At 34.9% G+C, this 12,904-nt stretch overlaps 2 protein-coding genes across 3 annotated transcripts in view; one reads left to right on the top strand and one right to left on the bottom strand.

The window, feature by feature from the left end:
* Positions 1 to 2,191: 2,191 nt before the first annotated feature.
* On the bottom strand, positions 2,192 to 8,058 carry LOC114878210 (protein ROP). Of its 2 annotated transcripts, none has more exons than XM_029191764.2 (11): positions 8,021 to 8,058; positions 6,463 to 6,759; positions 6,186 to 6,289; positions 5,167 to 5,315; positions 4,862 to 5,077; positions 4,693 to 4,791; positions 4,416 to 4,623; positions 4,104 to 4,352; positions 3,834 to 4,024; positions 3,536 to 3,690; positions 2,192 to 3,462 (listed from the first exon to the last, which is right to left on the bottom strand). In XM_029191764.2, the coding sequence occupies exons 1-11, from the start codon at positions 8,046 to 8,048 to the stop codon at positions 3,401 to 3,403; spliced, it is 1,758 nt and encodes a 585-aa protein (XP_029047597.1). In that variant the 5' UTR covers positions 8,049 to 8,058; the 3' UTR covers positions 2,192 to 3,400. The 2 variants fall into 2 exon arrangements, with proteins under 2 accessions (XP_029047597.1, XP_029047598.1); XM_029191765.2 differs by lacking the exon at positions 6,186 to 6,289 and adding an exon at positions 5,754 to 5,857.
* Positions 8,059 to 8,827: 769 nt separating this feature from the next.
* The window catches only part of LOC114878208 (disabled homolog 2-interacting protein), a 214,863-nt gene continuing 210,786 nt past the window's right edge, over positions 8,828 to 12,904 (top strand). Inside the window, exon 1 of the mRNA XM_046288141.1 lies at positions 8,828 to 9,357. Within this exon, the coding sequence (XP_046144097.1) occupies positions 9,309 to 9,357 (49 nt within the window). The 5' untranslated portion in view covers positions 8,828 to 9,308. The remainder of the gene's footprint in view (positions 9,358 to 12,904) is intronic.

Genomic DNA, 12,904 nt, shown 5'->3' with positions numbered 1-12,904 from the left:
TGCTTTTAACGACATTCTTTGTGCGAGCCGTTCTTCTATTTGTTCGTATTTCGATGCGAGTTGTTACTAAAAGACGGAAGATGTATCGAGCGGATCGTATCGTCGAACAATTCCGTCGTTTTAAAATTCATTTTAATACCGTTTTCTATCTATGTTGTACCGTTAGACTAATCAATCGCAAGTGTCCTAGAGAACGTTCGAATGAATCCCTCGGATTGTAAAATCGTGTTTAAAGTAACGAGCTCAATGGTGACACGAATTCTAAAATGAAAGAAAGAAAAGAAAAGGAGAAAAAAATTATTAAAATGAACGAATTAACAAAGAGAGTGAGTTTGAGGAATAGAAATACAGGATATATAAGATGGGAGATATTGGGGGTGAGAGTGAGGAATGCGTGTGTTAGGTATCATGATTGTATAATACGTGGGTTTGTAACTGTAAATACGAGGAGAAATCATTGGCAGCAATTTAAACAGAATACAGATATCTATGTATAAAAAAAAAAAAAAGTAACAAGTACTAATACACACACCTCTATATATGTGATAAGGTTTGTAATATTTAAGGGAGGCCGATAGATTGTATAACCTACTAGATCTCAGTATAAGTTACTAGGTAAAGAACGTAATAATTCGTAAGTAACACCAAAATCACTCCGCTGTATCAAAACGAAAAAAAAAAAATAATTTTTTATATAAGTTCCCACGGGCGCACATCATCTCCAATGGCACATGAGTTTTAGTAGACTTATTACGACTAACTATAGCAAGACATTAAGCTGGTTGTACATAAAGATAATAATGAAAATGAAGAATAAATGGCTAAAATAAAGAAATGCTTGATGTTGTTAAGTAAGAGAGAACGTTGTTTATTAGGTGGAATCTGTTCGCACGTTTACCCTTGACTTTTTCCATTGCACCATTATTATTCAAAAGTACCTCACATTATTTCCTGTGTTCGTATGATCCATGTTATTCGAAACAAAAGACAAATAAACGAAAAAAGATATTCAGTAAACTTTCAATACCATTTATCTATGCATGGATGCATGGCAATATAGATAACGCATTTTAATCAATCGTTTTATCTATTTTTCTAGAACAATTAAATTGTTGATGTTTCGTGAAGGAATTTTTATTGAATTCGTGAGATTTTTATTCGATAATTCGAAATTCGAAATAGTAAAGTAGGCGTAAGTAAAGTATCTATGTTTAAATAAAATCTCGATTTACTTAACAATGTCAAATTCAACTATGTTGTCTGTTCTATTTCTAAAAGAAAAATAAGAAAATGAGACGTTGTTTATAACGTTTGAATTAATGTTACAAGGCAATTGTGAATACAAGAGTTACTACAAGTTATTAATTACACGTACATACAGAATTATCTTTTCTTAGTTTGTAATTTTGCATGTTATATATAAATATATATATATAAATAAATAAATATATAAATATAAATATGGAGGAAGCGAGGGAGAGAGCGAGTGGGATAGAATGAAAGAGAGTATTATATATAGTCAGTCATCGATAGAAGAGATACTAATTAAAATAATTATTGTCTCATGTTTGACGTTTTCTCTTATGTTGGGAATCTATTAGAAGGAAGATAAGAAATATCATTGTGTATACTATTAATACAGATAAAAAAAAAAATAATGCATATTATACGTTATTATAATCTCTACGAATTATGCTAATTATTCTAAGGTTTAATTATTAATAACTAATTGAAAGTAACCGTACCGATAGTTTTTCATTACAACACCTCGTCCTGTCTTAAGATAATTCGCGTGCGAAATATACGACTACACTGGTTTGATTAAAGCTAAATAGAAATACATTTTAATGAATGCTCAACATGTGAGAATAATTGATTCTATTCCAATTTTTTATTCTATCAATTATTCCATATACGAATCCCTTGCCTTTTCATTTTTAATTTATGTAAGATTTTTCATTTGAAACCATTAACATTTTTTTCAAATATTTATTGCAATCAGACCAACACGCGTCTTTGTTGCAATTCTGAAAAAGTAATTATTTTATAGTCAATATTTTAATACTCTTACCATATAAGCGATAACTTCCGATCTTGCACAACTATATTATAGTAATGTATAATAATTGATATTTTTAAAAATCTTATATCTACTTAACGTGGTGTGGTGTTCGCAAAAAAGTAAACAAAATTGGAGTGAATTGTAGGCCTTTATAAGCAAAACATTTTGTTTAGACTACAATCTACATACATATATATATATATATATATCCATATAATATATTATATAATATTCAATACCATAAACTTTGCAATAATCTCGCCGCTAAGTAATCGCAATATCAACACACATTAATAATTATTACGATCATCAACAGACTCTAACTTCCACAGATCGAAAGTGATCTAGAATTGCTTTGTATGTGCAAATAGAAGTTTCAACGTGTAAGTACTTACAAATACGGTAAAGATATTACTTCTTTAATTAAACGAATATAAGTCTTTAGTTGCTGGACATTCGTTAGATTTATATTAACGCACGTTTCGACGTAAAGAAAAAGCAAAATTTGCACTAAACATGTGCACACATTAAACGAGTACATTTGTTTAGTAAATGTACTGACAATATAAAGTATATAATAAATAACTAAATATACATATATCGCTTTATTATACAATATGATATTTAAATAAGATATTTAAATATCCATAGATTTTAAAAAATAAATACTAATCTGACATCGTTTACTCTTTTTTTAAACAACAATGTAACTGAAGCACACACAACTGTATTCAATACTTATATTGTTTCATGACATCGGTAAATGTTACTGGCTCTGTGATTGAAATTGAATACTGAATCTCCTTCGCGATAGCAATAACAGTCAATAATTCTTGGAGCGGGAGATAACGAAACATTAATAACGAGAAATTTACAGGAATATCACGATCGTTTTCTACGGTACATCAAATTCCACCGCTAAACCTGTCATTTATGATGAACGAAAGGGTAGTATGACAGTAGAATAATATACTATATCTGGGTTAGATCATTCGTGAGCCTAAAGTACCATTAAGCATCTCCGTGTGATCTACATCCGTATTGCCAACATATTTATTCAATCAACTTTTTATTCGTGCAGGCACTTAATACCGGATATCTTTTTTTTCTGGCATCATTTGCATCTGAGCAAAATGATATTTATGATATGATATTTATCAATTTTATTGTTTTCTTAGTCGCTGAACAACTGTGCGACTCAAATTGACTGAGCGTTTTGTATTCTAATCGAGATCATCCATAAAATTTCGCGATCATTATTACTGACGGAGCCAAAGCTAATGGCATATTAGGAATGCAGGAATGTGTCTTCGTTTTCTTTACAACAAACAAACTTGTTTATACATGAAGTTTACTTAAATCATCTAAGAAAGATTTCGGTGTAATTATATGCGATGAACCTACAGGAAAAGTAGCGAATAAATATTAAAATAAGCTCAATTGTCCAAAGTACATCAATATCTGTATACTTACCAATTATTACCTCCCAATTTTTCAAAGCATTTGTAACCTCATAACCGCACCGGATTTCTGAAAAGCAAACACCGCCAACCACGAAAACAATCAAGCGTGGTACATTCTTAATAGTCTGCGAGCCTTTGTCCTTATGCCAGTGTCCATATCTTGCACTAAAATTAAATGATTCAATGTAGACTTCTCTTAGGAAGAGAAAATATAGAAGGAGTGTCCGGGTTAGGCTCTTCCTGAGCTCTCCTCAGGTTTTCTCTACATTTTTCCAAATGCAAAGGTAAGTGACAAAATACTATCATACCTCGTTGGTGCATGATATCCAGAACTAGCCGCACGTCCAGCCAAAAATGGAAAATGTTTTGAATCCAATTTATCCTCAATGGCATCTTCCATAATATCTTTCATAACCGGAGTCCAACGACTCATTTGATAAGTTTGTTCGGTAATTCTTTCTTTACGTTGTACGGTGTATAATTTTCTACGGTTACCACCCTGAGGATACATTACAAGTTATAAAATAATATACTTACAATATTAACGTATTATTTGTTATTGATAGATAAGTACTTACGTCTACAACAATATTGATACTAAGGTTAGCCATATTTACTATGGTCTGTTTATCGTCAGGAGATATCTGGGCGTGGTGAACTAATCGGTTAAGGTTCTCTTCGGAAATACCATTTTTACTAATAACGTACAATGCAATGATTCGTAATTTATCTAAATGATTTACAGTTTGATCAAGCAAAATTGGGGTAATGTTCTTCATCTGATCCTTAATACGTTCGCCTTCGGCGTCTGTACCCATTGCCAAATCCTAACAAAATATAATATGTAAAATATGATATATTATTGCAAAAACAGCTCGCGTATAACATACCTGTTCTACTTTACACAGCTTATCCACATTTCCCTGATAACGTTTCATACAATCTTCCGCCAACTGTAAATGCGTCGCATACTTGCTCAATTCTTTTTGGTATTGTGGCATTTTCTTGATCATCTGTGAAAGATCCCTCATACTTTGTTTATCACCCTGAGGCATCCTCTTTGATTCTGTGAACTTCTTCAAATTTTTCGTAACATTTCTATAAACGAATACACATTTCAATACGATTGTATTATTTATAATCGATTGTTAAATTACTTGAACATACTGTGAAACTACAGCTATATGCTGATGTCTAAGCTCCACCCAGAGATCATCGTTTTCATCCAATAATACTTCTTTCTGTACACCAGCTGATGCTTCAAATCTTATAAAAACATTCCAGTATTAATGTACTGTTTAAAAGTACTAGCTTAGACATGAATTATAATATTTACCTATAAACATCATTCTCAATGTCTAGCAAATCATATGCCATAGCTTGTAACGTTAGTTCATGTAACAGAGGAGAGACACAATCAAATCCTCTGTCCAGAATAAGTAGTTGAGAACGTGCTTTCTCAGGACCCTCTCCCATTGTTGGTTCATCCGCTTTGTAAGCGTCCAATTTCTGTTGAACCATGTGCGCTAGTTCTACATTTCGGTCAAAGTCGCTGTTCGAGGAAATTGAAATACGTTAGCAACAAAGAAATACCATGATATGTGTATATAACTTAACTTACGATATAATATTAAATTATACCTTCGATATCTGACCGACGGGTATTCTCCAAGGGTAGCGCAAAGTGTCGCAATCTGTTCGGCTATTCTTTCCATATTGGCTGTTCTCAAGTTGGAGAAGGAAGGATTATAAAAGCAAGGGAATGTTTCACGCGAGTCCAAGGAGAACACCTGTTTAATTATGCATCCGTTTTAGCGTTATCTTTGCATTTCTTACATTATATCATAATTCTACGTTTCAAGCGGTGTTATTAATAGCGTAATACATATGTACATCGAGAAAAGAAAACAAAGATACGGATAACAGAATCACGATTAAATAACAGGATACAGAGATGCATGCGTTAAATAAATTAGAAAAAAAAAAAAGAAAACAGAAATAAATAAGAAAAGTTTGAACCCCGGAAGGATAAAGGTAACATGTAAGGTATTCGCAGAAGTCTTTCGCCTATGTTCTACTTTATAAAATAAAGAACAGAAGAAGGCAGAGGAGTTCGCGTATCGTTTATTGTAACTTAGAAAATCGAAAGTATAACTGTTGCGTTTTGCGACTACGACTAGCAGCTACGATTTTTCTTTTTTTTTCTTTTTTTTCTTATATTTCGTCACCTGCGACTCGTAAGGCAGGAAAGCGATGTTGATCTCTTTGAGGGTTTTGATCTTTTTAGCGGCGAGAGACTTGCAGAGTTCATTGAACAGCTCCTCCGGACACACTGGTTCGCGTGCAAGCATGAATGCATTCCATCGTTAGTACGTGCTTATGTATGTGAGTATTGTAGAAAATAAGGGAGAGTAAAGGGGAAGAAAAAGGTCAAACAATTGCGTTTAAATATCGTTGTGATACGTTGATTCGAAAAAATTGAATAGTAGTAGTAGTAGTAGTAGGTTCGTGACTTGAAACGCCATATAGAGGGTGTAAGTAAGATTAATGTGTGTTAAGGACATTTTCATGTGTTATTATGTGTATGATCGTGTGCCCGCCACCACGTAGAACGTACAGGTTGTATCAGACAATTCGTTTTCTCGTATCCTTTGCTTTACCTGCTCTTCATACGGTATGAAAGCGATGTTGATCTCTTTTAGTGTCTTTATGCGTTTAGCTACCAGCGAGTGGCACAATTCTTTGAACAACTCATCGGGACAGGCTGTAAATAGATATGCTTAGAATATCACCAGCGGACCATTGTAATCGAATGTACCCGGTCTGCCCACTTTTCGATCATGTTGAACAATTAAAATAAAAATATAGACTACAATATGACATTTCATTATGATACTGTATGGGATTGTGGAGCGTACGGTAATCATCGGATGGTACCTTCCGTGAAATAGACGTGGGCGACTTTGTACGTTGTTCTGGTCGGATTGTTGAAATCTTCGATCAATTTCTGAACCGAAGGACCGCACGGTGTGATCAGATAGATCGCCTCCATGGTGGGTAAGGGTTCCCGTTTTTTGTTGATGTCTTCTACCAAGGTAATTCCTTGGGCACTGATATCATGCATCTTGCAGCACGCCGATACCATTCTCATAGCTAGCTGATCCACCACCAAAATCCGCCACTGCACACCTCCTGTTCCGGTCTTCTTCTGTTTAATGACTTCATTCATAATCTCTGTGAAAAGGTAACACAGCATTAGTTCTTTTATATAAATTAGTGGTACCGGAAGCATTCCATGGCGCTTAGTGTGTTCATATTTTAAAAACAATTTCATTTATGGGCGCTAATTAATTAATTTTTATATAATGCATTTTATTAATGATATTAATAATGGTATGTGTTTTTAATTGAATTTCAGTTTGCTAGACCGATTTAAAATTGAACGAGGGATGTTTTGGCGCTCTCTACGCGTATTGATCGTTCTTACAAAGCACTGACGTCACCCTCGACAGGTTCGTATCTAAAAAATAAAGAACCCTATTTAAAATAGGAAAATTAAAGAGAAACGTATACAATGTATATTTAGGCGTCTTCTTCTTTCAAGATAAGGAAGGCTTCGTTAAACGGACGTTATGGGTGATTAGATTTCATCGTAAAACCTTTTATGGAAAGATAATTTAATAATTGAATTGTTTGGGGCGAATCAGTGTTAATGATAGCTTTCCTAACATTCTGCAATGCGTGATAATTATTGATTTTCAATAAAAAAATTGTAATATATACATAAGGTTCTATTAAAGGTATCCGTGTTAACTAATGGGCTGAGAAATGTATTTTATCTACTCCGAATTTTTTAAAATGAAGTAATATTGAAATTACATATTGTAAATATCAATCGTATAGAAATCAAGAAATCTGTTGTCTGTTGAGACTGCTTTGACTCTATCGCTGTCGATTTATAGTAATTTAGCGTATAATTAAATTATAATTTTTTAAACGGAAGTACATATATAAAAATAAAATATATTTTATTCGCAAAATATAGATAGTATCTATAGCTTTTTCTTTTCTAGAAAATAAAAACCACTAATTCAATTATTCGAGGCTGGTGCAGTGAGTAAACGTTTATTAGGACAGAATATCAATAAAGCACTTTTACAATTAACTAATTAAAAATCTCTATAAATAAGACTACTGACAGTCTATATTACTTCATGCGACAATGCGTATAAAAGTGAAAAATTTAGATATTCAATTTAAATGCAGCATGTTTATAAAATATAGGTTTGACATTTCTATCTAGCAGCCGCTTCGTAAACGATGAAATCATCACAGCACATACGCCCTTTTGGAGGTTACGGGTTCTGACAACAGGTGTAGGCTATACATTTTTCATATCAAAAGAATCCACGCAATTGCTTCGATACTACAGTACAAAAATATTTCAAAATTTAGCTCGTATCAGAAATGATTAAAATTATTTATTGTTACTTACTTTGACCGACTTGTGCCTTGAGCGCCATTTTGCCAGTGACTGACTGTACGTTTCTTTACCAGGTGGCGCTTTGAACCGATCAAGATAATTCCAGAATTATCTCAATTCAGTCATCCGCTGTAACGTACCCTGTTCGAATCGATGATGCTGGACTTAGTGAAATATTGTAAGTATTTAATAAGTTATTTTGCTTTTATAAATTCTTCACCAAGCTTTCTTTATTCGTAAGAGGCATATTATAATGATATTTGAAAAAGATCACACAAAAGAATCGCGTTATGTGATTAAATGTGTAATAAGAGTCAGTGGCTTTGATCGTAGAAGAGTTGGAATTTGGTATAACGAAAACTATGTTAATAAAACAGTTCATCAATTAACTTAACTCGTATAACAACGCTCGTATTTCGTATTTACAATTTATTGACAAGAAATATTCAAATATTAGTTAAAACTTTAATAAATAGTATTGAAATACACCACGTGATTCCGCCAAAATCAAATATGACAGCTTCCCCAAATAACAAAAGTGACAAAAATTTATTATAATCTCTCTATATTTATGTAAAATTCAACTTAAATTCAGTTTAAGAGTGATATAACAAACATTTGAAATACAATTTTATTGAATTTCGATACATATTTCAAGGATCACTCAAGCGTCCAAAATGGCGGCGATTCGATTTGAACTTCCGATAAATCGAATGTATCCCCTACCGATTATCGTTTCAAATTGAAGCGTCAGTCGAACGAACAACTCACAGTGACAGTAACATCTTCCGTGCTCTAATAACCAAAAAATTGTTCTAGAACAATTGGAATTCAAATTAAAAGAAGAAGAAGAAGAAGAAAATAAAATGCGGGATGAGCGCACCACCTGAAAACGAGAGAGGCTGGCGATGGAGTCACGTGAGTAGGAGGGAGAAAGAAGATTGGCTCAACGAGGACGCGAGAGGGTACATTCAGTCAGTTCGGATTTGTTCGCCGGTGTGTGTGGATCGCGTCGACGGTTTGCGCACGCAACACGCCAGACAGTGTTTACGATCGCGTTCGTACGAACGTCACTTCTACATTCTGCGTTCACGTTGTCTCTGATTATTCCGTGTATCGTTCGGTTCACGTGCATTTTCGTGGGAGGTTCGAAAATCTGTCGGTTCGTTTCCGGTCGGGTGAACGCGCGAGAAAATGTGTGCCGCGGATATTGTTTAACAGTGATAACTCGTTTTCTTATGTGACAAGTGTATTGTGTGATACGTCATTGGTACTTGGAGCCTGGCTACGGCGGTCCACGATGAAGCTGGAGTATCCTTGCCGTGTGGAGGGTTGGCTGAACGTCTGTGGTGAGTACATTTTCTGTCATTTTCTTTTACCATTGCGACCAACGTATTAACGAGTGAAATCGAACGGATTATTTGAACGAGGAGGAAGGTTATGTGCATCCGTTTGGTACAAAAGCTTGTTCGTACAGTGAACCTTGGAGATGCACGTGCGCTCTAAACCACGAGAACGTTATTTCGCTCATTTCGCTAGCCGGCACTCGGAGCCGGGTCCACACGCTCCGTTGCATAACAACAAGTGTAGGGGGAGTCTGTCATCGTTCAGCTGTAGGGAAACCCGTGGGGCCGTATACAGTCCCAGGAATGTCTTGTACGTTATATTTCACGATAGTCCCTGGAGTTTATCTCTCGGTAAACAAACATTGACAGACGAAGAACATTTTTTTTTCTCTCCTTCCTCGCTAGCGAAGAATGTTTCCTTTGTATTAACATTTGTTTTTGCTCTACCGTACGTGTGAAAGTGTATCAAGGCTTCAACTTTATCCCAACGATTTTTATATACGATTAATTAACTTAAAGTCGTTCGATTTCATTCTTTCATCGTACGAATAGACTTGTGTCAAATACTTGCATGCTTGCCGGTACAGGCAAGCGTGACGGGTTACGTAATACTCCAACGCCCATTTCTAGGTCACAGGGTGAACAAAGTGCAAACGGGATACCGATGATAATTGTTTTTTGTCAATTGAAATTTACGGATATAATTAATATGTAATCGTATCAAGAAAAGGTTACAGTAAAAATCAGAGTTCAACATTTTTAAAATACACTGTGTTAATATTATCTCGTATTTTGGTGGTTAAATATGTTTATCTTAATTAAAATTATTGTCTTTGGAAGTGTATGTAGACTTGTATGCTGAGTTCACTGTGACAGTAGAAATGGACAAGTAGTCCAATTTAAATAATGCAAGATATGGATAGTTTCTAATTTTCTAATTTTTCTGCGTTACGTTATTTAAATAAATAGCGACTCTATTCATTTTTTAAATTATTTTTTAATAATGCTAATCCCTATGATAGTCAACGGATTACATAGTCTCCTATGCTTTTTTCAATTAAGTAAAATATTTGTTAACGCTTTTAGAAATTTTAGAAATTTTACCCTATTTCTTTGAATATAATATTTCACCAAAAATTCAGTCCTCGTGTACAGAAATAGAATTTACATGGTATTGCACGGTTTCAATTCATCAGTAACAATGATCTCATTGTCGATGTTATGAAAGCCATAATAATCACGTGTCAGGGTAATAAATATATACTCACCGTTGACCTTTACGTGCAGTACCCGAGGACGAAAGCAATAAAGAAATTTACATTATAGGAATATAAAATCGTCAAGGTATCAAGTTAATCAGATCATTTTTACCTTCCAATTAATTATAATGATAGGAAGTTACCATAGTTGACTATCATAGTATCCATTAGGGAGTCTAATAATTTTTTAATATAAAAATATCCCCATTATTATTGTAACTCCTTTTTGCTGTAATCATAGACTGCATATTCTAAATTTAATAAATGTTAAGGAGCCAATTATATTATAGTAGGAATGCAAAGAATACTCGAAATCGTATTTTGAACATTTCCATTTGCATTTGAAAGATTGAATCGTCGAAATTTCCGAGTATGTTGGAACAATCGAGCATACATATATTCTTCATTCGATTCGTCTGTGTCGAACACTCGAATATTTCGAGCACCCGGAATAAATGTGCATCCAAATATCGAACGATTATTGGACGGTATCGATCACCACCGATCGTTTCGATTGTCTGTTTTTCATCTTTTTCGTCTCTTTTTCATTGGCCTTTCGGGAGCTTCAAAGTATCGAGAGATTCGTCAATCGCTTTGTTCTACCTTTCTTTTTTTTTTCTTTCTAACCATTTGCATCGAAATGAAAACATAGCCATTCGATGGTCGATCTCGAAGACCTTTTGTCTTTGGTCGACACCAGAGAATGGACGTTTCTTGTACCATGAATTTGTACACATCCGGTGTTCACCACGTATTTGCGCGAACGTGTCCGTTTTCCAGAGCACACTTTGCTCATTATTCGATTTCTCGTTCCTTTCGTGCCGCGGGAAGCAAGGTAAAACACACGGATACCTTTGAGAACACTCGACAGTTCAATACGGTTTCGTAGTTTTACGATTTTTGAACATTGTTGTGTACTTTTCCTTCGGGACCCATGTCGTGGGTTTCTTTTTTTTTTCATTACATCTTAGTCATTCGTGTTTACCTCAGTTTCATGCTAATAGAAATGACCTCATCCTGGTCAAACTTTGATGGTCTTGTAAATGTTTCATTGCGATGCTCGAAACGTGCTTTCTATATCGTTTGAAGATGATAGAAAATGGTGAAAATATAGGCAACTTCGAAATCGAAAATATTACTTTAACACTAGAACTATCAAACCAGTCAAAATGACTGGTTTCAAGTTTCTTATTTTAATTTATAAATTTTATCAAGGTATTTTTCCTGCAATGTATGTTGGCTATTGTTGAGATAAAGAATGGATATATACAGGGTGTCCCAGAACTACCGTTGGTCCCTTGAAGGGGTGGTAGCTGGATTCAGAATCACACCAGCTACCACCCCTTCAAGGTAGTTTTGGGACACCCTGTATATTAAATTATGTTTCATCCCATATTTATTTAATTTTCTGTATTATTTTCAAGTTAAAAATTAGTGTGCATCAAACGTTGGTAGATAGTTCTAGTGTTAATAAGCCATCATTCGATATAGTCGCAAGTGTGCCTAAAATTTCACTTAAATACCGAAAGAAACTGCTGTGGAATAAATCTGCTTCTTTTTCTACCAACGATTAGTCTCACATTGAATCACTTTTTTTTCCATTTCTCGTTCTCTCGCGCGGACGATTTGTTAGCGAAGGAAATTATCACCGGTGAGAACACGCGTTCTTTTTCCTCCGGGTTGTTTATTTCCACGGGAAGCGGTTTAATAACCGGCATCGTTGAATCGCGACCACTTTCCCCATAGAACGCTCGTATTTTATCCCGTTCGTTTGCATGTACACCTGCGAATAATAGAGAGCGTTCGGTTGACGCGTGACAAGAAAACGGGTTAACCACGTAAGGCACACGGTTTACCTGTCCCGAACGTTACGGAAGGAGAGCAGTTTGTGTAAATCACGTAAAAGTAGAGAATGGTAACCTGTTTTGTACATCTTGGAAAATTACTCGACTCATGTTTATATAGGTAATATTGTGTCGAAACTAGAACTCGAAAATTTTCAGATCGTATATAGTACCGAGCATAGTTGGTTTTCCGGGGTTTCTAGCTTTTCCCGTAGGTTTATTTAGGTTTCGGGGTTTCGGGGGTTTTCTATTTCCTGGGTTCCGGGGTTTCTGACCATCGACCTAGGCCTTCTTTTCCCGGGGTTCCTGGCCTCATCTGTACGTTTCCCCGAGTTTCAGGATTCCAGAATTTTTGGCCTTTGTCACAGGCTTCTCTTCTCACGGGTTCGGAGGTCCAGGCTGTCGCCGTAGGCCTCCTTCTCCAAGGTTCCTCCGTAGGTTTCCTGG

Source organism: Osmia bicornis, chromosome 12 (assembly GCF_907164935.1).
Source record: "Osmia bicornis bicornis chromosome 12, iOsmBic2.1, whole genome shotgun sequence".
NCBI lineage: Eukaryota > Metazoa > Arthropoda > Insecta > Hymenoptera > Megachilidae > Osmia > Osmia bicornis.
Note: the sequence above shows the minus strand (reverse complement) of the source record. Positions and strands in the feature narration are given on the sequence as shown.

Coding starts and splice junctions, on each gene's coding strand:
- LOC114878210 (XM_029191764.2), bottom strand. CDS start 8,048: ATGGCGCTCAAGGCACAAGTCGGTCAAA. Junction 4,624..4,692: donor CATATAGCTGTAGTTTCACA/GTATGTTCAAGT, acceptor ATTCGTTTATAG/AAATGTTACGAAAAATTTGA. Junction 4,353..4,415: donor AGCTGTGTAAAGTAGAACAG/GTATGTTATACG, acceptor ATATTTTGTTAG/GATTTGGCAATGGGTACAGA.